This window comes from Corylus avellana, chromosome ca3 (genome assembly GCF_901000735.1).
Source record: "Corylus avellana chromosome ca3, CavTom2PMs-1.0".
Classification (NCBI taxonomy): Eukaryota; Viridiplantae; Streptophyta; class Magnoliopsida; order Fagales; family Betulaceae; genus Corylus; species Corylus avellana.
In genome coordinates, this window is record NC_081543.1 from 19843990 (window position 1) to 19871463 (window position 27474).

General features: G+C 42.6%; 1 protein-coding gene across 1 annotated transcript in view; it reads right to left on the reverse strand.

Annotated features, from left to right (window-relative positions):
- LOC132176669 (uncharacterized) overlaps positions 1-27474 on the reverse strand; it is a 69344-nt gene that overhangs the window by 36754 nt on the left and 5116 nt on the right. The window contains exons 2-4 of the mRNA XM_059588938.1: positions 19070-19258; positions 18673-18726; positions 9146-9256 (exon numbers count right to left, since the gene is read on the reverse strand). Of these exons, the coding sequence (XP_059444921.1) occupies positions 9146-9256; positions 18673-18726; positions 19070-19258 (354 nt within the window). The remainder of the gene's footprint in view (positions 1-9145; positions 9257-18672; positions 18727-19069; positions 19259-27474) is intronic.

The window sequence follows — 27474 nt, forward strand, 5'->3', positions numbered from 1 at the left end:
AAGATCTCTCATAAATCTCATATTAACTACCCTTTCGTCCATGAGATCCACCAGCTCATTCCATTTTGAAACTGCATGATTCTCAGCCTCCTTGATCTTCTCCTTGCCTTTCTTGACATTTTCATCAATTTCCTTTATGAGCACATCTTCTGAATTTCCCACATTGCCCTCACCCCTAACCTCTGTTTCCGAATCTATCTTCCCCTCCACCACATACGCAAAAGTCCACCCAGGATCCACCGCTCGTGCCTGTATTGGCGTAACAATCTTCTTCACATATGCATCCCTCAATTGATCCAAATGCTTCACGAGCCTCCCCATTTGAGAGATACAATGCCTCCAACCCTGACCTTCACACTTCTCTGGTGTTACAACGAAACTGCGTCTCCCTCCACAACCATATTCAATTATCTCCATGAATTTCCCATACTTGTTCATCCTTTTCTACAGAAAGATGACCGAGTCGCCCATTCAATGATCTCTGCATGCACCCATCTCCATCAATTTCGACACCAACTCATTCATCATCTTGAGTAACCATACCAATCTCGTGACTCCCATGACAATCGTTCTTATATTTCCCCTTCCCATTCCGTCAACTTGACATTTTGACTCCCATCGCCTGAATGTAACTCATACGATTTTGATTCCACGTAAAAATAACCCACGTAACCCATCGTAAAATAAAGAATCAGAGGAGAGGCCTCCGATTACCTCATGCGCCACCCACTCCCTCAGGCGCTGCCCATGCGAGAGAGAAAGAGAGAGAGAGTACTTTGGTTGTGAAGGGATCATCTAAATCGACAGGAAAGGGGAGGCTGGTAAATATTTTTAATGAAGCCAAAACTAATTTCATGGATGTGCAAGGTATGAATGAGCTTGAGAAAAGAATGACGACTACGAGGAGGTTACGAGAGTGGAAGGCTGATATTGTGTTTGCACGAGACTGTTAAGATTTGAAGGAGGAGTTTAGAGGGAGAAGAGGAGGAGGCTGTTGTAATCTCCTGTCATTCAACTTATGTTAACCTAATACAAGCATCATATTATATAGGATTAGAGGAAATACCATAAAGACTAAACTACCCTCAAAACTCTAATGACTCAAACCCTAACACTTCTAACACTCCCCTTCAAGCTGGAGCATATACATCATATGAATCCTGCTTGGAAGATACAAGCAAATGAAAAACATACTCTAACACTCCCCCTCAAGCTAGAACAGCTTGGAGCACACAATACAAAGACGTATACAAATAACAAGTTAATTTAATAAAACTTTTAACGCAGGTCAAAAACTCGTCAAAAATTGCAACAACCAAGATTTGATTGGATCTCGCCGCAAAACACCAAGGCCAATCGGATATAACGATCACTAACACCAGATGTGATCGGGTCTCGCCGCAAAACCCCAAGACCGGTCAAATACATCAATCACTAACAACAACAATCACATTTCACGTGATCAACCAACGAGTTTCACCTCAAAACAACTACTGAAAAAATCAAATTGAACAGTCGTTGGAGCTTCGCCGGAGCTTCAAAACTGGCCGAAGACAAGCAGAACACACCGACAGTACCAAAAACAGAAGCAAAACAATGAGAACATAACAAAAACCTTCGCCGGAGGCTCATCGAACCTTCGCCAGAGATCGCCGGAACTTGCCGGATAAGGCATAACATTCTGGCCACTCAAAAACCAGGTTGTCTCTTTACATAACGAATAATCCGAGTAACAACTTCCCAATGTTAAACCCGAGGAGCCTCCAAGAACTGACTGACAACACTAACGGCATATGAAATATCTGGCCTGGTGATAGTAAGATAGTTCAACTTCCCAACTAGACGACGGTATCTGCCGGGATCTTCAAATAATTCACCTTCATCCTTTAGTAATTTCTTATTTGGATCCATTGGAACATCAACTGGTCGAGAACCCAAAAGACCTGCCTCTTCTAATAAGTCAAGTGCATACTTTCTCTGGGACAAGTTGATACCTGTTCGAGATCTAGCAACTTCAATGCCTAGAAAATATCGAAGTTTGCCCAAATCCTTTGTATGAAATTGATCCTGTAGGAATTGTTTTAATCGGGCAATGCCTCCTGAATCATCTCCAGTAATGACAATGTCATCTACATATACCACAAGGAGAATATAGCCAGCACTAGTATGTAAGTGGAATACTGAATGATCTGTCTGACATCTTTGAAGACCAAACTTCAGTACCGCTTTAGAGAACTTTCCAAACCATGCCCGCGGTGATTGCTTGAGACCATACAATGCCTTTCTTAATTTACAGACATAGCCCTGAGACTCCCCCTGAGCGACAAACCCAGGTGGTTGCTCCATATAAACTTCCTCACTCAAATCCCCATGTAGAAAGGCATTTTTGACATCCAATTGGAACAATGGCCAATCAAGATTAGTAGCCATGGAAATAAGAACACGAATAGATGAAATTTTGGCTACAGGAGAAAAAGTGTCATCATAATCAATACCATACGTTTGCGTATAGCCCTTAGCAACCAACCGAGCTTTCAATCTTTCAACCGAACCATCAGGATGAAACTTAACTGTGTAGACCCATTTGCAACCCACAGTTTCTTATTAGGTGGTAAGGGAACAAGCTCCCATGTCCCATTGTGATGCAAGGCCTTCATTTCCAATTCCATAGCTTGCCTCCAACCAGAGTCAGATATTGCAGCCTGCACTGTCTTAGGAATAGAAACACTAGAGAGATGGGAAATAAAGCAAGAAAGTGTAGGAGAGAAAGAACTAGTGGAGACAAACTGACTAAAAGGATGCTGGGTACTGCAAGAACGTGTACCTTTCCGTAGGGCAATAGGCAAGTGGTCGGATGGATGTGGAGGCAGCGGATCTTGGAGACGATAAGGATGATGATGGCGGTGCAGGAGCTGATGGTCGAAGTCGGCGTTGATAAACTTGGAGTGGAGCAGGTTGGCGGCGAGGCAGCGAGACCGGAGGAGAAGGAGAGACCGGCACAGAGAGAAGAGGAACAGGCAGCGAAAGAGACTCGACATCAGGCTCAAGGGAAGAGTCACCCAAAGAGGTAGTAGCAGGAAAATAGGGGAGAGACTCAACAAATGTGACATCGGCACTAGTGAAGTAGCGTCGAAGAACCGGACTATAGCAACGGTATCCCTTTTGGGTTGTGGAATACCCAAGGAAGACACATTTAGTAGCACGAGGGTCAAGCTTATCAAATCCGGGACCCAAATTATGAACATAGCAAACACACCCAAAAACCTTCAATGGCAAGGAGAACGGGGATGAAGAAGGATATAATGAGGAGAGGTACCATCTAAGACCGAGGAGGACATCCTATTAATTAAATAACAAGCAGTGAGGACAGCATCACTCCAAAATTGTTTGGGAACATGCATATGAATTAAGAGACAACGTGCGATATCTAATAAATGACGATTTTTGCGTTCAGCCACACCATTTTGTTGTGGAGAGTGAGCACAGGATGTTTGATGGATAATGCATTTATCAGACAAATAAGAGGCAAACGAATGAGATGTATAATCTTTAGCATTATCCGAACGCAAAATACTGATTTTCTGACCAAATTGAGTCTTAATCATATTGCGGAAAAGTTGGAAAATAGAAAATAACTCTGAACGATTTTTCATTAAAAATAACCATGTCATACGGGAAAAATCATCCACAAAGGTCACAAAATTGTGGAATTTCTTGGCTGCAATATTAATTGGACCCCATACATCAGAATGAACTAACTCAAAAGCACTAGAAACCCTACTAACAACACGGGATGGAAATGAGACACGATGATGCTTACTAAGCTGACAAGCTTCGCAAGGCACAGACTCCTCATGACGAAGACTGGGGACTTGATGCTTCAATGTAGAAAGGGAAGGATAACCAAGACGACAATGCCACTGAAGAGCGGAGGCCGACGACTGCAACGCATGAGAGGAAATTGTAGGTGCTAGATCGAGATAATCTAGGCCATCAACTTCATGCCCCATACCAATCATCCTCCTCGTCTTGAGATCCTGAAAAATGCACAGAGAAGGATAAAAACTAACTGAACAATTAAGGGATTTTGTGATTTGACTAATAGATAACAAATTAAAAGGAAAGCCAGGAACATGTAAAACAGATAACAACTCAATGTCAGGACTCAGATGGGTAGTGCCTGAGCCGACCACTTTGGATAGGGAACCATTAGCTAGGGTGACACTTCTAGGTGATGCGACAGGATGATAATTAGAGAGGAAAGTAGACGAACCAGTCATATGTTCATTGGCGCCAGAATCGATAACCCACGGGTTGCTAGTGGAAGATAAAGGACAGTGAGATGCAGTACCTGACTGAGCAAGAGTAGCAGTGGAAGAGGAAGAAGCCTACTTATGGGCTAAGAACTGAGCATACTCATCTTTCGGAATGGAGATGAGATCATTCTCAAGAGGTGAGCTTGAAGTACCAAGTGGTCCAGTCGGGGCTAGAGAACCCTCATGAGAAGTAACCTGATTGGCAAACCCAGATGGTGTGCCATGTAAGTCCCAACAAAACTCCACATAATGATTGGTACGGCCACAATGAGTGCATTTGCGAGGCCCACGACCTCTAATGCGACCACCTGCCCGGAAATCACGTCCACCACGACCACCTCGACTGCCACGTCCTCCACGGGAACCACCATAACTACCACGGGCAGCAATAAATGCAGCATGATCACCAGTACGTTCCATGCTCAACAAAGAACCATGATCAGAAATAGTAGCACGCTGAACCCGAGAAAAAACCTCAGAAAGCAATGGGAGATCAGAACCACCCAAAATCTGCGCACGAACAGACTCATACTCAGGTTTCAAGCCGAGAAGAAATCGAACCACATCCACATCTTGACGTTGCTTCTCCATTTTCTTCAAGTCAGTGGAGAGCGGCTGATACATGTCTCTTTCCCGACAGACGGCCACAACCTAATTGTAGTACTCATCTAAAGATTGAGTACCTTGCTCAAGTCCAAAATATCGTTGACACACCTCATAAACTCGAGTGATATTCCCAGTGCCAGAATACATATGCCGGAGATGATCCCAAATTGCTTTAGCAGTAGGAAGATAGAGACATGAGGATCCAATGTGAGGTTCAATACTATTCAACATAAGAGATATAATCTGATTGTCGGCCTGGTCCCAAAGGCTTTTGGAGTCATCTTCCAGAGATTGCTCAGATTCCAAGTGAGAATACAGACCTTTCCCTCTCAAGTATACTTCTACAGATCGTGACCAATAACCATAATTTTTGCCATTAAGTTTCACAAGTGTCATAGTAGCCGGAACCATAGAAGCAGAATCGAAAGGAGGAGCCATTATAATGCACTAACCAGATGCAAACAACTACACAAGTCCACCAACCAACGAACTACCAAGGAGAATAAAAAAAAAAACTCACACAAAACAGCCCCAACTCGAAGCAAAGCTTGCTGACAATGATGAATGCCAACTAAAAACAACTCAAACCATGGTAGAATCGATAAAATTCGTCAAAAACTGACCTGAACTGGACTGAAGTTGAGCAAAAACAGGTCTAAACCATAGTGAACCGGAAGAAACCGAGAGAAATTGTCAAAAAACTGACCTGAACTGGCTTGAACCTGGCCTGAACTGATGGAAAATGGCCTGAACCGGACTGAACTGGCCGGAAAATGGACTGAACCGGCCGGAAAATGGGCTGGACCGGTCTGGACAGGGGAAAACCAGAAACCGGATAGCCTTATCCCGGTTTAAGGTTGGGATATCCTTATCCCGAATACGCGACAGCAAGCACCCGGAGCCAAACACCCAATCTTCGTCTGTGAAAACCGCTGGAACCGCGCTGGAGACTGCCAGACCTCGCCGGAACCGCGCCGGAGACAGCCAGACCTCGCCGACGACAACCAACCCGTGCCGGTGACACCCAGATCGTGCCAAAAAAAACCAACGACAACAAACAAACCTCCGGAGACTGCCAAACGCCGGCGACAACCAACCCCTGCCCAAATCGTGCCGGAAAACAACCAACTACAATCTCCGGCCACCGCAGAGTGTTAATCACCACAGACAGCACCGACCGACGACTCCAACCAATCATTGACGACTTAAGACCCATGGAGATGACGGCGGTTCATACCATCGGCGATGGGGAACCTGGCGCCATCTTCCACCACGAGCTTGAAGCCCAGCACTTCAACTGCCTTCGATCAGTAGCAATATAAATGAGAGAGGAGAAAAGAATAGAACCGGGGGAAAAAAAAACGATTAAAATAAAAGAAAGAAAAAGATTTGGGAGAGAAAAACAAGATATCAGGAAAAGGTATAAACCCTAGGCTCTGATACCATGTTGAGAGGTTTGCATGAAGAAAGTTTAGAGAAAAGAGGAGGCTGTTCAAAGATACGTAGCCTACCTCAAACATATTATTATATAAGCTTAGAGAATACATAAATGACCAAATTGCCCTCAAACCCTAATACATTCTTCTAACAAGCTCCATTGATGAAGGGGAGAGACTTTGGATGGAGTGAGAATTTGAGGAAGATGAAGTATGGGAGGTGGTGAGGAAGTTGAATGGCAACAAAGCACCTGGCCCTGATGAATTTACTATGGTTTTCTTTCAGAAATGTTGGGGGGTGGTAAAGGAGGACCTAATGGCGGTTTTCAAGGAATTTCATGAGAGTGGAAAATTTGGGAAGAGCATCAACACTACATTTGTTGCGCTAATTCCAAAAAAAGCTAGAGCGGTGGAGATTAAGGATTTTGCCCTATAAGTCTTGTAAGTGGAGTGTATAAAATAATCTCGAAGGTACTGGTTAGTCGGTTGAACTCAGTGTTGGGGAATCTTGTGTCACATACACAAAATGCGTTTCTTCCAGGTAGGCAAATACTGGACTCTATTTTAATGGCAAATGTATGTGTGGATAGTCGGATTCGATCTAAGGAACCAGGTCTCATTTGCAAGCTGGATTTGGAGAAGGCTTATGATCATGTAAGCTGAGACTTTCTACTATATATGTTAAAGAGGTGTGGTTTTGGGGAAAGATGGGGAGGTTGGATTCATCATTGTGCCTCTACGGTATATTTTCCGTTCTCATTAATGTAACGCTTGCAAGTTTTTTCAGTAGCTCTCAAAGAGTGAGACAAGGGGACCCTTTGTCTCCTCTATTATTTGTGTTGGTGATGGAGGCGTTTAGCAAGATGATGAATGCAACAATGGAGAGAGATCTTATGTTTGGATTTTCGGTAGGTTCGCGACATTCGAGGTAATGGTAGTATCACGCTTATTATTCGCCGATGACACACTTATCTTCTGCAAGCCAAAGGTGGAACAACTTCGTAATTTGAGATGCTCGCTACTATGTTTTGAAGCGGTTTTGGGGTTGAAAATAAATCTGTCAAAGTTTGATATTGTCCCTATAGGTGAGGTGAGAGATGTGGAAGGTTTGTCAAGAATACTTGGGTGTGGAGTGGATTCGATGTCGTTTACGTACTTGGGTTTACCATTGGTTGCTCATTATAAGGATCCATCAATATGCAATAATGTCATTGGGAAGATGGAGACTAAGTTGGCAGGGTGGAAGCGGATGTATTTATCCAAGGGTGGTAAGCTAACGATGATTAAAAGCATTCTTTCTAACCTACCCACGTATTATTTATCTCTGTTCCAGATTCCAATGGGAGTGGCAAAGTGTATAGAAAAAATACAAAGAGACTTCTTGTGGGCAGGTGTAGTTGACGAATTCAAATTTCATTTGGTAAACTAGTCCAAGATTTGCATGCCAATGGAGGTGGGGGGATTAGGGGTAAGGAATTTGATTCAGTTCAATCGAGCTTTGTTAGGTAAATGGTTGTGGAGGTTTGCCAATGATGGAGATGCTTGGTGGAGGAAATTAGTGGAGGATAAATATATATGATGAGGGGTGGTTGGTGCTCCAAGGAAGTAGGGGGACCCTATGGGGTGGGAGTGTGGAAATGTATTCGGAAGGGGTGGGATAATTTTAAGCAGAATGTTCAATTTGAGATAGGAGATGATTCTAGAGTGTTGTTTTGGCAAGATGTGTGATGTGGGGAGTTACCATTGAAGATTCTTTTTCCAGCATTGTTCAATATAGCATGTGCAAAGGAGGCATGGGTGGAGGAGAATATGGATAGAGCACATGGTGTTATTCATTGGAATGTTATGTTTATTTGACATGTTCATGATTGGGGAATGAAAGTGGTTTCGCGATTTTTCGAGTTATTGTATTCCCAACAGATTAGGCATGGTGGTGTGGATAAAATTTGTTGGATCCCCTCGAAGAGGAAGAATTTTGAAGTGAAGTCATACTATCAAGTAATGGTTAATCTGGCACCGGTGGTTGGTCCTTGGAAGAGTATCTGGAAGAATAAATCTCCTCCGAGAGTAGCTTTTTTTGTGTGGACGGCGATGCTGGGGAAAGTATTAATATTGGACAATTTACGTAAGAAGAACATTATAGTGACGGAGTGGTGTTGTATGTGTAAGCATAAGTGGAGAATCAATTGATCATTTATTATTGCATTGTGAGGTTGCTATAGAGGTATGGAGCATGGTTCTTCAGATGTTTGGTGTTACATGGGTGATGCCAGGTAGCATGAAGGAATGTTTGGGAAGTTGGAGGGGACAAAGAGGTAATCGTACAGTTCTGCAAATTTGGAGAATGGTTCATTTGTGTGTAATGTGGTGTCTATGGAGAGAAAGGAATGCACAAAGTTTTGAGGACCGCTAGTAAGAGATACAAAATGAAGGCAGGAGCCCTCATAGATGAGTTCGAGCTCCACAAATAATAAGGAACTAGGTCTCCTGTAGAAAATTGTACAACAATAACAGTAAAGTCATTCAAACTAGTCCTATATATAAGGAAAAAAGATGAGAAGAATCCAAAACCAATTATACGTAACGAAAGGAAATCAAATCATACAATCAAGTCATATATGCCAAAGATACATTTTAGGTGAAATCAGTCAAATTGTCATAATACCAGGAAACAAGAAATTGTAACCAAATTCAACATGATGCCGCGCTCATTATTTAAATTTTGACGAGGTAGCGCCTATTTTAAGTTAATAAGGTGTGTATAGAGCAGGTTATAATTAGAAATACCTGGTCCAAATCTGAGAAAACAAGTTCAAGATTGATAACATCAATATCCGATGTTGGGTTGACTTTACCATTCACATGAACAATGTCATTATCTTCAAAACAGCGTACGACCTGGGAAAAAAATATTAGGCCTCTTATAACATTAAAATAAATAAATAATTGATAAGTAATGGAAATTTTATTAAAAAGTGTAAGCCGCTCCTAAATACACGGGCAATATACACCAAAGTGTATAAACCAATAGCACCACCTTACTCTTAACATTAGACACGTGGTACTCTCCAAAAATATAAGTTTAATGTCATAGAAGAAAATAAAAAACATGAAATGCATTGAACCTATCAAGCAATAGATTTAATAGAATTCAAATTGCAAAAGGACTAAGCACCTCTACAATAAAGCATTTTTTTCTTCTAGTAGTCTCACTTTGCACAATTTGATGCAAGTAACATGCATAAATAAAATTTCATCAAAATTGAAAAGAAACAGCACTTGGGAGGAAGTATAGCAGTTGAACAAACTAACATTGTTTGTTGCCAAGAATCCAAGCTTGATGTCATGTCTAGTAGTATAGTTCATAATTTGTGGGGTTGTCATCATGTCAATCGGTGTTGTTTGGAGTCCAAAGGGGCCTTAGGTGGCGTCTTGATTATGTGGGATAGGAGGGTGGTGGAGAAAATTGACCGAGTGTGTCGGGGAATTCTCCTTGACTTTCACCTTTAGAATTGTTGAGGATCACTTCACTAGGGCTTTTGTGGGCGCCTATGGCCCTAATTTAGATAGGGATAGAACACTCCTTTGGGATGAGTTGGCAAGTTTACTTAGCTAGTGGAACTTGCCTTGGTGCATTGGGGGTGATTTCAATGTTACCAGATTCCTAGTGAGAGATCAAGTAAAGCCCGTTTATGCCCAGCTATGGCGGAATTTTCCAATTTCATTTTTGATCAAGGCTTGATGGACCTCCCTTTTGTGAGTGGAACTTTTACCTAGTCAAATGATCGAGAATCTCCTTCTTCGTCAAAAATTAATAGATTCCTCGTTTCTCTGGAGTGGGAAGCCAAGCTCCTAACCTATCACAGAGAAGTCTTCCTAAAATTTATTCAGATCACTTCCCGATCCTCCTCAACTATGGTGATTTTCATGGGGGTAGTAGGCCCTGCAAATTTGAAAATATGAGGCTAAAGTTTGAGGGTTTTGTGGACAGGGTGAAACAGTGGTGGGACTCTTATCTTTTCCGAGGCTCTCCTAGCTTCATTTTAGCTAGCAAGTTCATGGCTTTGAAAGTTGACCTAACGAGATGGAATGAGACGGTGTTTGGCAATGTAGAAAGGAAGAAGGTCCTTTTGGAGGATCTTTGTGTTCTCAGCATCATTGAAGAGGGGAGGGTTTAAGAGAGGGTCTCAAGATCTTTTAGATTTGATGTAGGGGATAGTTCTCAAATAAGATTCAGACATAATATTTAGTGTGGGGATCAATCTCTGAAGGAAGTCTTCTCAGAGTTATTTCGTAAGGAGGCGTGGGTCAAGGATAACATGAAGATTTCTAATGGTGTTATTCAATGGAATGTACCTTTTTTACAAGCGGCCCAGGACTAGGAGGTAGAGGTGGTGATGGCTTTTTTTGGGATGTTGTTTGCTCTCAAACGACAGATAGAGGGGGAGGATTGTATTTGGTGGACTCCTCCAAAGCAAAAGAAATTTGAAGTGCGGTCATTTTTTAACGTGCTTTCTACTTCAGGGGCGTCTACATTGGGGGTTTCTTCCATTCCTTAGAGGAGTATATGGAAAGCTAAAGTACCATTGAGGGTGAGCTGAGCTTCTTTGTGTGGACAGCAATTCTCAGCAAGATTCTAACTTTGGATAATTTGCGCACGAGAAGAATTATTATAGTAGAATGGTCTTGCATGCATAAGCGAAGCAGCAAATAAATTGATCATCTCCTTCTTTATTGCGAAGTAGCATGAGCCTTATGGAGTGTGATATTTACTCTCTTTGATGTCCCATGGGTTATGCCTGGAAGGGTATTAGTGTTGGTGAGATCAGAGAGGTAATCGTTCAATTATGGATAGTGGAGAATAGCCCCATTGTGTTTAATGTGGACTGTTTGGAGAGAGCGGAATGCACGATGTTTTGAAGATCATGAGAAGACACATGACAAGCTCAAAAACATGTTGGTCAAGACCCTACTCAATTGGGCGGGGGCTTTTAATGTTTTCCAATTTCCTACTTTGTCTCAATTTGTGGATTTTTGTTCTTTTTTTGGCCTTTAGTGAGACCTTTCTTTATATATATCCTGTGTACTAAGGCTTTTCAATGAATTAATTGTTTATCAAAAATAAAAGGCGCAACTTTTGGATTTTTTGGATCCAATCATCTAGCTACATGTCGCTCTCTTCTCTCTCTTCCAACCTCGCCTGAGAATAGGCGCGTGGGTGGCGCGTGGTTACTGGTTGGGGGTCTAGTTTTTTGCTGGTGATCTAGGGAGCGGTATGGCTACTTCGAGAAAGTGGATTGTGGAGTCCAAAACTTTCGAGTTTCTGATTAAGAGTGGGGTTTCAGGGGTGAGAATTTTCGAAAGAGGCAATAGGAAACAAAAAACCATCTTCTTGCACAAGGATGAGGTGGTGTGGTTGGCACGCATTATAGAAGACCTGGTGGCAGTGGATTCTTCAGAGGTTTTTTGGGACCAATCCAGAGCAAGGTATCCACGGATAATTGCACAGAAATGTGCTAACAGACATGGGAGGTTCCTGACAATTGAAGAATTTGATGGTAGGCATAGGAGTGGCTCGGTCATTATACCAGAAGGACGTCATGGTCAAGGATGGAAACGTCTCATTACGGAGGTGCACTTCGCCAAGCTTTCCCTGTGTGAGCCTAGGGAGGTTAGGGAAGTTATTAAGAAAAATGATGAAGGGGGGAGAAGAAATAGCTACGTGGAAGTTATGGGGTCATCGCTGCAGACGACAGAGGACTGTTTCGATACTTTCACTGAGCCAATTGCCAGGGTCCCAAGGTGGTTGAAGGAGGTTTCTGTAGTGAAGAATAAGCAAGACCAGCTTTCGGATACACAGGAGGAGGGTCTACATGAGTCCCTAGCCGCAGTGAGGTCGGACAGGGGCGGTATGGAGGGTCCGAAGAAGAATCAGCGTTTTGATGGGGAGGGAACGAGCAACCCAAAGGTAGGGGAGTTACTGGGTCTTCACGGCGGAGCTTCGGCGAGCAGGTTTCCAGTTCAGGCGAGCAGGTTGATCACCACGACGAGTCTGCCAGTCTCAGTAAGCGGAGCTGATCATGTGAAGGGACGGGAGGGGGCAGGTAGTCCTGTCGTGCAAGCCTGGTTTCGTGTTAAAGAGGACTTAATTAATGCAAAGGAGACGCTGGTAAGATTGAGAGGCGAGGTGGACGTGGGGCTCGACAGAATTGCGAGGGCTATCAGATTTGTGGAAGGCCTGAGTGCTCTACCTAGGCCTGGGGGATCGTGTGATTATGGGCTAGTAGGAGGGGAAAATCATATGAAGGAAGTAGCCCAGCCCAGGAAGGTTTATTGGGGTAGGCCCAAGCATGGTAAGAGATACCATCCGGTCAAGACTTATTTTAGGAGGAAAGCTGTTCGGCCCGTCGAGAAAGGGGAGGCATCGGATGGAGGTTCGAAGCTGGTGGATGTGCCGGAGAGCTCGTCAGGAGGCCCTGTCGCTCCGGTGGGCCTCGCCGGTAGTCCCGAGGTTAGGCCGATGTCCTGCGACAGGGTGTCCCATGCCGGGTCTGTCTCGCAAACTGTCCCTTCGTCTCCGGCAGAGGTGCCGACAGAGGTCGTCCAGTCCAGTGAGGGGGAGGAGAGAAATAATCCGGCAAGTGAGGGTGGTCTGGGAGATGTTCCGACGGTGGGTCCTAGTTTCAAGGCTACGGTGGTGGCGAATTTAAGTGATCAAGCATCGGCTCCTCCGGTCGGTGAGCTGGACTGCTTGAAGGGAGGCCCAAAGTCTCTGGTGGGAGTCGCCGGTATCTATTCCAGTTCCGAGGAGAGGTTGTTGTCTTGGGACAGGGAGGTCGTTTCGGCCCTGGAGTTAGCAACCACATCTCCGTCAGAGGTGCCGACTAAGGAAGACATGCTCAGTGAGGGGGCGGCGAGTCCGGCAAGGGTTGACACTTTGGGAGATATATTGACGGCGGACTCCTTGGTCGAGGTTACGGAGACGATGGGTTCCTCGATGAAGACGCAGGGGCCTCTACCCAGTCTGGTGAAGGGGCTGGTCGACCAAGGTGATCTCAAGGGGGTCTTGGGTGTCTCTGTTTCTGGGATTCTGGGTAAGCAGCCTGGCAGTGGGGTGTCTCCGGAATTCTCTGGGTCTGCTACCAGCGTCGGTGAGGAGGTCAAGATGGGAGGTTCTCAGGGTGCTTCTGTGAAGGGTTTTCTGGGTAAGGAGACGGGCGTTGCATATCACAGACTGATAACCTATATGGAGCTTCTACAGAAGTGGTGGGTTCTAGCTACCAGGATTCTTTTGTCCCAGATTCTGTTCAGGAGACACAGTTGGAGGTGCAGGAGAGAAATTTTATCATTCAGGCTTGCAAGGAAGTTGGCCTAACTTGTGATGGTGAGGAAGGTAAGCTTGAGGAGACCATTGGGGGGCTTCTGGCCGACAACAGAGGCAAAGAAGTGGAGAGGGCAGTGTGCACTCCTATTATCAAAAAAGGTAAGAGGGAGCTTATTAATTTGCAGTCCTCTGTTAATTTTCTGGAGCATTCATCAAGGGAAAGAAATAAGGGGAGGGTCAGTCGAGTTAAATCATGAAGCTGAAAATTCTTTCATGGAATGTGAGAGGTTTGAATGAGAGGGATAAAAGGTTGAGGGTTAGAAATTTGCTTAGAAATTGGAAGGCTGATGTTGTTTGTTTCCAAGAGACTAAGATGGATTTCATTTCGTACAATTTGGTGAGGAGCTTATGCGGATGTCCGTATGTGGAGTGGTGCTTTGTTCCTTCCATTGGGGCTTCGTGGGGTATATTGCTCATGTGGGACAAGAGGGCTGTGGAGAAGGTAGATATAGCGTTGGGAAGTTATGTGGAGGCTTGTTCCTTCAAGAATATTGAGCATGGTTTCGAGTGGGCGTTTGCGGGGGTATATGGTCCTAACAGAGCTATTACTAGGCGTTTACTTTGGGAGGAATTGGCAGGGATCATGAGTTGCTGGGACGTCCCGTGGTGTACTGGTGGGGACTTCAATGTCACTCTTTATTCTAGTGAAAGGTCAAGGGGAGCTCATTCTCGGTCGGCAATGAGGAATTTTGGTGAGTTCATTTCGGAACAGGGCCTCATGGACCTTCCCTTAGTGGGGGGAATTTCTACTTGGTCAAACAATAATTCTTGGTCTAGGCTTGATCGGTTTCTTGTTACCCCGGATTGGGAAGCCCGCCACCCGGACTTGCGCCAAAAGAGGTTGCTTCGGGTTTGTTCTGATCATGCTCCTATTATTTTGGATTGTAGCTCTCATGAGGGAGGTAAAAGGCCTTTCAAGTTTGAGAATATGTGGCTTAAAGTGGAGGGTTTTGTGGACAAAGTGCGCAGCTGGTGGGACTCGTATCTTTTTCAGGGTACTCCGAGTTTCATCCTTTCCAAGAAGTTGCAAGCTCTAAAGTGGGATTTAAGGAGATGGAATGCTCAAGATTTTGGCAACGTGGGGGTTGGGATTAAGGATCGTATGGAAGATCTCAAAGCTCTGGATAGGGTGGAGGAAGAAAGAGGGTTATCCGCGGAAGAGATCGAGAAGAAAAAGGTGCTCGCTAGGGAGTTAGAAACCTCTCTCCTTCAAGAAGAAATTAGTTGGAGGCAAAAATCAAGAATCCGTTGGTTGAAAGAGGGTGACAAGTGTACTAAATTCTTCCATCGGATCGCTAATGCCAACCGTAGACAGAACTATATTGAGTCTTTGAACATTCATGGAACTACTACCTCTGATCAAGAGGCTATTAGTAATCATATTACTCGCTTTTATGAGACTCTATTCACAGAGCCCCTTAGTTGGAGACCGAGGTTGGACAATCTTCAATTCGATATGTTGGAGGATGAAGAGTCTTCTAGCCTAGAAGTTTCTTTTGAGGAAAGGGAGGTGTGGGAGGTGGTCAAAAAAATGGATAGGGACAAGGCTCCAGGCCCGGATGGTTTTTCTATGGCTTTCTTTCAGGATTGTTGGGAGGCGATCAAAAAGGATGTCATGGCTGTTTTTGTGGAGTTCTATGATCGAGGTAAATTCGAAAAAAGTCTCAATGCTACATTCATTGCTCTCATTCCGAAGTCGCATGGGGCTTCCGATCTGAAGGACTTCCGTCCTATTAGTCTTGTGGGAGGGATTTATAAGATCATTGCGAAGGTCTTAGCCAACAGAATGAGGGGAGTCATGAACCGGGTCATATCCAATCCGCAAAACGCTTTTGTCAAAGGTAGACATATTTTGGATTCGGTGCTTATTGCCAATGAATGCCTGGACAGCCGTCTCAGATCCGGGGATCCCGGCCTCTTGTGTAAGTTGGATATGGAGAAGGCTTATGATCACATGAACTGGAAGTTTCTACTCTATTTATTAAGAAGGTGCGGATTCGGCGACAAATGGTGCTCTTGGATTGAGCATTGTATCTCGTCCGTGCGGTTCTCGGTGTTGATCAATGGTTCGCCCTCCGGTTTCTTTGTGAGCTCGCGTGGGGTTAGACAAGGTGATCCTCTATCGCCTTTTTTGTTCATTTTGGTCATGGAGGCTTTTAGCAGGATGATTAATGCCTCCATTAGTAGGGGCTTCATCAACGGGTTCTATGTGGGTGCCAGGGAGCATAAGCGGGTTTCGATCTCCCATCTTCTTTTTCCTGATGATACTTTGGTGTTTTGTGAGGCAGAACCGAAACATGTTAGATTTATTAAAGCCCTCAGTATAGGCTTCGAGGCGGTTTCCGGGCTAAAAATTAATCGGGCCAAGTCTGTTTTGGTCCCAGTCGGAGATTCAGTTGAGACAGATGAGTTGGCCGGCGTTTTGGGTTGTAGCACTAGCTCTCTTCCCTTGAAGTATCTGGGTCTTCCGCTAGGGGCTTCCTTCAAGCAGTTGGCTGTTTGGGATGATATGGTGGAGAAAATTGCTAGAAGGTTGGCCTCTTGGAAGCGTTCTTATTTGTCCAAGGGGGCGAGGCTCACCCTCATCAAGAGCACCTTATCCAATCTTCCCACCTATCTTCTATCTCTGTTTCCCATCCCTATCTCCGTGGCGAATCGTATTGAGAAGATTCAACGGGATTTTTTATGGGGAGGTTTTAAGGATGAGCCCAAGTTCCATTTGGTCAGTTGGCACGAGGTTTGTTCTCCGATTGCTGAGGGAGGTCTAGGGATTCGGAGCTTGCGCCTTTTCAATCAAGCCCTCTTGGGGAAATGGTTATGGAGATTTGCAAATGAAGAAGAAGCTTGGTGGAGAAGTATCTTGGTGGCTAAGTATGGGGTGGTTTGGGGTGGTTGGCGTTCAAATGTTCCTCATGGAACGCATGGGGTAGGGTTATGGAAACACATTTGTGGGGTTTGGAGGTCGTTTCGGTGCCACTTCAGATTAGTTCCCGGTTTGGGGGGGAAGGTCAAATTTTGGGAGGATTGTTGGTGCGGCGAGACGCCTCTCAAAGATGTTTTTCCGGGCCTTTTTAATATAGCCCGCAACAAGGATGCCTCCATTGCGGATATCCGGGAGTGTGTAAATGGGATGGTGCACTGGAACGTTATTTTTACCCGTAGTATCCATGATTGGGAGGAGATGGCCTTAGCCTCTTTCTTCTCTCTCTTGTATTCGTCTCCGATCCGGGGGGAAGGGGATGACCGAATGTGGTGGATTCCTTCAAGTAAAGGGAAGTTCGAGGTCCGCACTTTCCACAGGAGGCTTGCCCTTAAGGAGCCTAACCATTTCCCGTGAAGAAGGATTTGGCGTACTAAGGCTCCTTTGCGAGTGGCGTTTTTTGCATGGTCGGCCGCTCTTGGGAAATCTCTCACACTGGATAATGTTCAGAAGAGAGGTATTGTTGTGATTAATCGTTGTTGTATGTGTGAGGCGGATGGGGAGTCTGTGGATCATCTCTTCCTTCATTGTGGGGTCGCGCGCAAGTTGTGGGAGGTCATCTTCTCTCGCTTTAACTTGAGTTGGGTTATGCCTAGAAGCGTCATGGAGATGTTTGCCAGTTGGTGGGCGGGAGGTAGAACTAGTAGTGCTGTGGTTTGGAAGATGGCTCCCTTGTGTCTCCTATGGTGTCTTTGGAAGGAAAGGAATGCGAGATGTTTCGAGGATTTGTCGAGGAACCTAGAGGATCTTATTCACTTCTTTTTGTACACCTTATTCACATGGACAGCAGGATGGCTTGCTCCTTTAGTGATCGATTTTTCTGATTTTCTCTTTATGTTCTCTTCTTCTTTCTCCCCTACTTAGTCGCTCTCTTGTATACTTCCTGTGTACTAGGGTTGCGCCCCTCTGCGCTCTTAATGCATTATTACTTATAAAAATAAATAAATTGTTTATCAAAAAAAATAAATCAAATGAGAATCAAGGTCTAAAGCATATATGGCCTAAGCATTCAGCCCAGCATGCACCAATATGATAATACTAGTAAAGAAACTTTTCATTTTTTTATTGAGTACATATAATTTCCAAGTCCAGCATGCATCAATATTATTAGTAATGGAATTTTGCATCCCAACCCAAGAAGGATAACTTGAGGAAGAAGAGACGTCATAATGACGAATTGATATTGTATGTGTAAGAAGAGTGGGGAAACCATTGATCATATTTTGCTCCATTGCGAAGTGGCCAGAGACTTATGAGTGATTCAATCTTCCGTATTTTTGGGATAGAGTGGGTCATGCCCTAACAGCCGGTGGAGTTATTGACTTGTTGGAGAGGTCAATTTCGAAGTCATTGCAATATTGAAATTTGGAAGATGATTCTTATGTACTTAATGTGGTGTATTTAGAGATAACACAATGCTAGAATTTCTTTATCTGTGTTCTCCTCCTCCATCTTAATTGGGTTCTTCTCTTGTATTCTTCACGTGTACTTAGGTTACACCCTTATGGACTTTTTATGAGATTTAATTACTTATAAAAAAAAGTCAAGGCTTAGATTAAGAGGGGCTTGTCATACTCCCTTCTTGGCTCTGATGCCTCCTTTAAGCTTCATTGGAGATTTTATGGTCCCCAATTTAAGAAAAAATTAAGTAAAATGACTTCATCAGCAAAGATGAATGAGGATAGACTTTCTAGTATCCATGGAGCAATAAAATGACTTTAAAAACAAAAAGAAGAAGCATGAGCATAGGAAAAAGATTATGTGGTAAATTATGCTAAAAAGTTTTACAGAAGAATTGATGTTATCCTGTACTTTTTAAACCTTCTTGCATCCAGTCATTGCAAATACTAAGCAACATGACAAATTCACGAATATACAAACAATTTGTTGAGGAAAACAAAGATAAAAAAGGCCATACAAGAACATGAATTTGATATAATAGGCAAAAACCTGAAGTATGGAGTCCACCTCGCGAATGTGTGATAAAAATTTATTACCCAACCCCTGCAATAAGAGAATTAAAAAAAAATTGAGTTGATGCCTACCTACCTATTTGCAGTCTAATCTATAAGACAGGCATGGTGAAACAAAACAAAACAAATAAATATATATCAATGAGAAATGTTATACACACTCCCATTCTCGCACTCCAAAGTGCACACTCCCTAACGTGACAATCAAAATCATCATTGAATTTTAGATGAATCACTATTGGATCTAATGGTAATTTTGACTACCACGTTAGGGAATGTGGGAGTGAGAGTGTATATAGCATTTCTCTATATCAATATAGAGATTCAATGATAGCAAAAGCAAACTAGAACTAGTGAAAGACAAAGAATGTCACCTCCCCTTGACTGGCACCCTTGACAAGCCCAGCAATATCTACAAGCTCTATGAATGCTGGGACCGCTCTTTGAGATTTGCTGAGATCAGAAAGTACTTGGAGACGAGGATCTGGTACTGCAACAATCCCTATGTTTGGCTCTATCGTGCAAAAAGGAAAATTAGCAGCTTGAGCCTTTCCATTCTCAACCTACACATATAAACTTACCATACATCAATATTATGTATACCTAAAAAACACTTCATAGAACATAAAAACATAAATCCGGAACTACGAAGTAAGAATCATCAAGCAACATGATCAATAAAGTGGCAAAAAGAAGAAAAAACAAGTAGCTACATTGCACAATGTCAAAGTAAGAAACCGTATATGTGACCATAATAACTAACTCATTAGTATGACAGTTGCCAAAGCCAAGCTCTACTTTCTTGCATCAAAACATAATTTTAGTACCCGCATTAAAATATCTCTAGTGTTACTCCATCTCAATCTAAGATTCCTTCAATAAATCAAAAATATGCACAAATTGAAATGTACACAAGTAAGCGTATATCCATGAGGTATATTCAACACAACGTAACATACCAAATGGTCAATGGATGGAGTAGCATTTTACTATATTAAGTTATGCATCTTATGAATAGTCACCGGAAGTAGGTCGTCATCGGAATTATTCGAGGTTTTTCCGTTTTTATGATTTTGAATTAGCGATGGGTTATTTGGGTTTCTTTTGCATGGAATCTAAATTGTTTGAGATTCATTCTGATGTGAAAGGGGGTTTTCACATCAGAATGAATCTGGAAGGGCTGTCTAGAATTCTTGGTGGGTGGCTTTGTTGCTGTTAGAAGAGTTAGGGTTTGAGTCATTAGGGTTTTGGGGGTAATTTAGTCTTCAAGGTATTTCCCTAATCCTATATAATAGGATGCTTGTATTAGGTTAACATAAGTTGAATAATACAATAGCTTCCACCTTTGGTGTCTAAACCGTTCATACAAACTTTAACATGGTATCAGAGCCTTAGGGTTTGAATCCTTGGGCGCCCTTTGTTTGTAGTAGTATTTTTCCGCTATATTTGTGTTGTTTTGTTTAGTGCTTTTCTGGTGGCAGCACCGCCCATGTGGGCATAATGCCCACACGGGCAGTGCCTTGGTAGCAGAATTTTTTTTGTTTTACAGTGATCGGAGGAACACCTCCGGTGAAAAAAAAAAAAAAAAACATTATTGTCATTGCTGCTGGGGTGCGAGTTCTTGTTGCTCGGTGTGATGGCTAGCATGTTCTGTGGTGGCCAAAGTCTTTTGTGGTGGCCGGTGAAGTTGCGGCGACCATCGGAAAAAAAATAATAATAATCGGTTGTTTGATGTTTTTGTTGTTGAAACGTTGATATGTGGTCATCGTTTGATATTGTAGTTGCTGTTTTTGAACTAGCCGGAATATTCTATCTTCTCCGGCGAGTCCCAGGGATACTTCGGTGAAGGTCCGGCAAAGCTCTGGTGACTGTTCAGTTTGACTTTTCTGCTGTTTTTTCTTCTATTTTTGGTTTTGCCGATGTGGTCTGCCCATCTCTGGCCAGTTTTGAAGCTCCAGAGAAGTTTTTTTTCCTAGTAGCTGTTTTCCGGCGTAACTTGTTGGTTAATCACGCAAAAAAAAAAAAAAAAAATTTGTTGTTGGTTGTTGGTGATCGATGTATCCGACCAGCCTTGGTGTTTTGTGGCAAGAACCGATCCCAAGTTGTTATTAATCGATGTATCCGACCGGCCGTGGTGTTTTACGGCTAGAACCGATCCCAAGATCGTTGTATCCGACCAGGCTTGGATTCTCCAGCGAGAATCGATCCAATGTTGTTAGTGATCGATATATCCGACCGGCCTTGGTGTTTTGTGGCGAGATCCGATCAAATCTTGGTTGTTCAAGTTTCTGATGAGTTTTCGACCGGCGTTGAAGTTTTATTTAATTATCTTGTTATTTGTATTATGTGCTCCAAGCTGTTCCAGCTTGAGGGGGAGTGTTAGAGTATGCTTTTCTAGTTGTTTTTCGTTTGCTTGTATCTTCCAAGCTGGAGTTATATGATGTATATGCTCTAGCTTGAGGGGGAGTGTTAGAAGAGTTAGGGTTTGAGTCATTAGGGTTTGAGTCATTAGGGTTTTGGGGGTAGTTTAGTCTTTATGGTATTTCCCTAATCCTATATAATAGGATGCTTGTATTAGGTTAACATAAGTTGCATAAGTTGAATAATACAATAGCCTCCACCTTTTGTGTATAAACCGTTCATACAAGCTTTAACAATTGCCAATTAAGTACTTGGGTTTTCCTTTGGGTGAACTGTATAAGGCTTCCAACATTTGGTGTAACATTATAGAGAAAACGGATAATAAATTGGTAGGGTGGAAGAGGTTGTATTTATCTAAGGGAGGCAGGTTAACATTGATTAAAAGCACTCACTCAAACTTACCCACATATGTTCTCTCACTCTTCCCTATTTAGTGGGAGTGGCAAATCGAATAGAAAAAATCCAAAGAGATTTCCTGTGGGGAGGAATTGGTGATGAATTGAAGTTTCATTTGGTGAATTGGTCGAAGGTTTGGACTCTGATGAAGTTAGGGGGGTTAGGGGTGCAAAACTTGATTCAGTTTAATAGTGCATAGTCGGGCAAGTGGTTGTGGAGGTATGCGACGGAACGGGATGCTTTGTGGAGGAAATTAGTGGAAGTTAAATATGAGAATCAAATGGGTGATTGGTGTTCTAAGGAGGTAGGGGGAACTTATGGAGTGGGAGTGTGGAAATGTATTCAAAGGGGGCGGGAAGGTTTTGCGCGTCATGTGCAGTATGATATATGAGATGGTTCTAAAGTGTTATTTTGGCATGATGTGTGGTGTAGGGAACTTCCATTGAAGATAGTATTTCCAGAATTGTACAATATTGCATGTAACAAGGATGCGTGGTGGAGGAGAATATGGAGATCCTGAATGGTCTCATTCATTGGAATGTTCTGTTTATTCGCCCTGTGCATGATTGGGAACTTGATGTGGTCTCGGGATTTTTCGAATGGTTCTATTCCCAAAAAATTAGAGATGGAGGTGAGGATAAAATTTGTTGGATTCCTTCAAAAATGAATGTATTTGAAGTAAAGTCTTACTATCAGGCTTTATCTACTCCGGCACAGGCGTTTGGTCCTTGGAAGAGTATTTGGAAGGTGATGGCACCCCCAAGAGTGGCGTTTTTTGTGTGGACAGCGGCTCAAGGAAAAATCCTAACTTTAGACAATCTACGAAAGACAAATATTATGGCGATGAAGTGGTGCTATATGTGTAAACAATGTGGAGAGTCCATTGACCATTCATTTCTGCATTGTGAGGTTGCAACTAAGATGTGGAACGTGTTTCTTCAACTCTTAGGTGTTGTTTGGGTTATGCCGCGAAAGGTGATTGATTGCTTGCGGAGTAGGAGGGGACAGTTAGGTAATCGGCTTGCTTTGCGCATATGGAGGATAACTCTATTGTGTGTGATGTGTCTAAGGCGAGAATGGAATGCATGAAGCTTTGAGGATCGTGAGAGTGGCTTGCTTGAGTTGAAGAAGTTGGCACTACATACTATGCTTTCATGGACAGTGAATTGGTCTCATTCGCATGTGTATACGTAATCTGATTTTTTTTTTTTTTTTTTGTGATAAATAAGTAATTTATTGAAAAGTGCAGAGAAGCGCAACCCTAATATACAGGATGTATAGAAACAAAGGCCCCACTAAAGGCAAAAAGAGGAACATAAAGACAAAATTTGAGGCATAGTAGAAAATTGAGACACATTCAAAGTGTCAGCCCAATGAAATAGAGTTTGGATAAACAACTTTTTGAGCTCTTCTAGCGACCTTTCTTGATCTTCAAAACATCTTGCATTCTGCTCTCTCCAAATAGTCCACATTAGACACAGTGGGGCTATCCACCACACCTCCTTTGCTGAACTATTACCTCTCTAACCGTGCCAACAAGCTAACAAATCTACCACCCCTCCAAACATGACCCATGTGACATCAAAAAGAGTAAATAACACACTCCATAGAGCTCGTGCCACTTCACGATGAAGGAGAAGATGGTTGACAAACTCACCACTCTGCTTACACATACAAACACCATTCCACCACAATGATACCTCTCTTACGCAAATTACCCAAAGTCAAAATCTTTCCACGAGTCGCCGTCCACACAAAGAAACTGACTCTCAATGGAACTTTTGCTTTTCATATACTCCTCCGCGGGAAAGAGGAAGCTACCACATCTGTCCCCGAAGAAGAAGAAAGCATGCGAAAAAAAGAACTCATCTCAAAAATATTTCGTTTGGAAGGAGTCCACCGCATGCAGTCCATCCCCCCTATTCGACTATGGAAGGCATATAACTTTCCAAAAAAAGCCATCACCACCTCTACCTCCCAATCCTGGACCGCTTGTAAGAAAGCAACATTCCACTGTATAACACCATTGGACAGTTGCATATGATCCCTAACCCATGCCTCCTTATTACTCGCAATTCAAAATAATTCAGGAAAAACTTCCTTCAAAGACTGATCCCCGCACCAAGTATCATGCCAAAACCTAATGTGGGAACCATCTCCTGTTCCAAATGTAATAAATCTCGAGAAAACTCTCCACCCTCTCCGAATATGTTTCCACACGCCAACTCCATAAGGGCCCTCTACCACCATGGTACACCAACCGCCATTCATGCACCAATACAACAACCAATCTCCAATACGCTTTTCTTTCCGTAGCATATCGCCATAACCATTTACCCAATAAAGCGAGATTGAAATTGAGCAAGTTCTAAAGTCCCAAACCACCATCTTGCATGGGAAAGCAAATTTGAGAGCATTTCACTAAGTGGAACTTAGGCTCCTCATTCAGACCACCCCATAGGAAATCTCATTGTAGCTTCTCCAATCTATTCACCACACTCACAGGAATAGGGAATAGAGACAAAATACGTAGGAAGGTTGGACAAAGTGATTTTGATCAGTGTGATCCTCCCACCTTTTGATAGATACAGTCTCTTCCAACCCGCCAACTTCCTTCCCATCGTCTCGACAATACCATTCCAAATGGTGGTAGACTTGTAAGGCGCCCCCAAAGGAAGACCCAAATATTTCATAAGTAATCCTGCCACCCTGCAACCAAAAATACTCACCAGCCTATCAACATCCTCCACCTCACCAATTGGAACAATCTCAGACTTTGGCAAATTAATTTTTAACCCCGAAACAACTTCAAAGCATAGAAAAAGACAGCGCAGATTTTGGAGTTGGGTCCTCGTTGGCCCCACAAAATATCAATGCATTATCAGCAAACAACAAATGTGAGACAATGAGTCCAGGATTGTTTCTTGTTCCCACTGAAAAACCAACCACAAGACCACTATCTTTTGTAGCCGCCATCATTCTACTTAGCGCCTCCATAATAATAACAAATAGAAAAGGAAATAGCAGATACCCTTGTCTTATACCCCGAGTACTACTAAAAAAACCTAACGGTTCTCCATTAATCAAAACTGAATATCAAACTGTAAAAATACAGAAAGCTATCCATTTTCTCCATTTCTCCCAAAACCCACTTCGATGCAATATGAATAGTAAAAAATCCCAATTCACATGATCATACGCCTTTTCTAGGTCCAACTTACATAACAAACCGGGTTCCCCAGATCTAAGACATCTATCAATGCATTCATTAGCTATTAGAACCAAATCTAGAATCTGTCTCCCCTTAATGTACGCATTTTTGTGACTTTGCTATTATATTCTCTAACACATTTTTCAATTGATTCACTAACACTTTAGAAATCAATTTGTACACAACCCCCACCAAACTTATAGGTCGAAAGTCCTTTAGCTCCTCCGCCTCTACTTTCTTAGGAATTAGCGCTATAAATGTTGCATTCAGACTTTTCTGAAACGTCCCCTTGCAATGGAAATCTCCAAAAACAGCCATTAAATCTGTTTTAATCACTTCCCAACATGTCTGCACAAAACCCAAGGAAAAGCCATCAGGGTCCAGTGACATGTCTCCTTGTAACTCCTTAACCACTTGAACATCTCACTCTCTTCAAAATCCCTTTCTAACCACAAGCCCTCCACTCTTCCAATAGACTGAAAGGATAAATCATTAGGTATAGGCCTCTAACTACAACTCTCAATGAACAAGTGTGTATAGAACTGAACAATATGCGCCTTGATATCTGTGGCTTCTAAGGACAAGGAGCCATTGACAATTAAAGACCCAATGGCATTGTTCCTTCCATTTGAGTTTGCCACCCTGTGAAAAAAATTTGTGTTCTTATCCCCCTCCCAAACCCATAGAGCCCGAGATTTTTGAAGCTAGCTAGCTTCCTCACACAACAGTAGTCTCTCCAACTCCGAAGACAACTCATCTTTGCTCCTCCTATCCTCCTCGTTCAACCCTCGACCTTCCCCAAGGATATCAAGCTCCCTAATACCATCCAATAACACCTTCTTCCTTTTCCCGACATTCCCAAAAACTTCATCATTCCAACGTTGCAGGTCACCTTTCAAAGCTTTCAATTTGGGTGCTAGCACACGGCTGGGATTCCCATGAAACTGATATGATTGCCACCAAATTTTCACCTGATCCACAAACCCCTTAGATTTCAACCACATATTCTCAAACTTGGAGTATCCTCCACTTCTGTTCCTCACTCCACAGTCAAGTAAAATAGGAAAGTGATCAAACAATTGACAAGGAAGTCTCCTCTGAACCACATCAGGAAACTTCTCCTCCCATCTAGGAGAGAACAGAAATCGGTCAATTCTAGACCAACAATGGTTATTTGACCAAGTGTATTGCTTAGAGTTATGTGCTTCATTTTCTACTTAGTGGGGGTTTCGTTTACATACTTCCTATATACTTGAGTTGCGCCCCTCTACGCATTTTCAATGTAAATTACTTATCAAAAAAAAAATATACCAAATTTTTTTTTTTTTTATTTGGCACTAGGAATCCGGAGCTTCGCTCTAATTAATCCCGAGAGTGCACTAGCCCTCGGCAAGGAGTTTCCCGAAAGTGCACCTCGATTAATTCAAGGGGCGAACCCCCAGTCCGATGGCCCCAGGAAGCAGTTTGCATTCAATGGGTTTTGAACATAAGACCTTGAGGAGCATACTCAAAGTCTCAGTCTGTCCAACCACTGAGCCAACCCCTTGGGGTTTCCCAAATATAATAACATTGAAAAAAAAAAAAAAAAAAAAAAGGAAAGGGAACCCAAAAATAGAACGCATAAGCATCTTCTTGTAAAAGATATGCATAAAACAAGTTGGAATAAATTATTTCTCTTTAATTTTTAACAGGTTCATGAACAAGATGGATTTAGATATAAATTTTTTATTTTCTACAAAGACACCAATCTATGTAGGTATAAATCTATGAATTGATCTAGACTCTCCTCTATTTGGATAAAAATGTCCCTAGAATACATATCTAGAAAACATGAAAACTGTGTATAAGATTGTCCTTTGGAGAGAAAATCATTGGTTCAAAAATGTAGGATAATTTCACTACTCTCAGTCTCCTCGATTGGACCACTAGGATGTGCTCAAAATGAAAGAGAAATAGCTAGTTTTCTTGCTCCATCTTGCAACTTAATGAAAATAAACCTCAACCTCATATACAATTTTCTTTATTCTGCCTTTAGGAGAAGCGCTAGGAGCACAAATTCTGCGAAGAACCAAAGTTACTAGTTTGATCTAGGGCAACTTAGTGAAGGAAAAGGAATTTCATTATTTTCTGGCCAAGACCTGAAGGCACTTCCTTTGTCGATGTCAGTGTCCAGCTTCCCTCAGCTCCACCCTATTCTCCTTCCAAAATGAACAACATTAGGGTGGGGCTGCCTCTTTAATCATCCATGATCAGGGCAGTCCTGTAATTTAATACCTCATTTGGTGGATAGGACTCTCTAATTTGGCTAAATTATTTAATTTAAACCAACCAAATATAACCACAAGAGAGGTAAGTGTCACTGAAGAGGGAGGGGGGGAGAGCCAAAAGTGGATATCTTTTTACACCCAACGACAAGACTATGGAACTAAGTTTTCCTTAGTTTATTCTTACATTCAGAATTGAAGGACAATCATTTCACACTCAAATAGATTTCAAGAACTGTTACTAAGACACAGCCTGAACCCTAAAATTGGATTCCAATGAATTTTATGTTCATTGAGCCTTCTACGACCCTACATTCAAAACAGTTATACAACGCAATTCAAAGACATTATGAATGATATGAGTAACAAATTCCTAAGTTGCACTAGTAATATAAAAGACTTGAAGAGGTCTCCCTACAAAAAAAAAAAAAACTATGTTTACTAACGCTTGAAATAGAGACATTTTAATAAAACGTCCCCATATGGG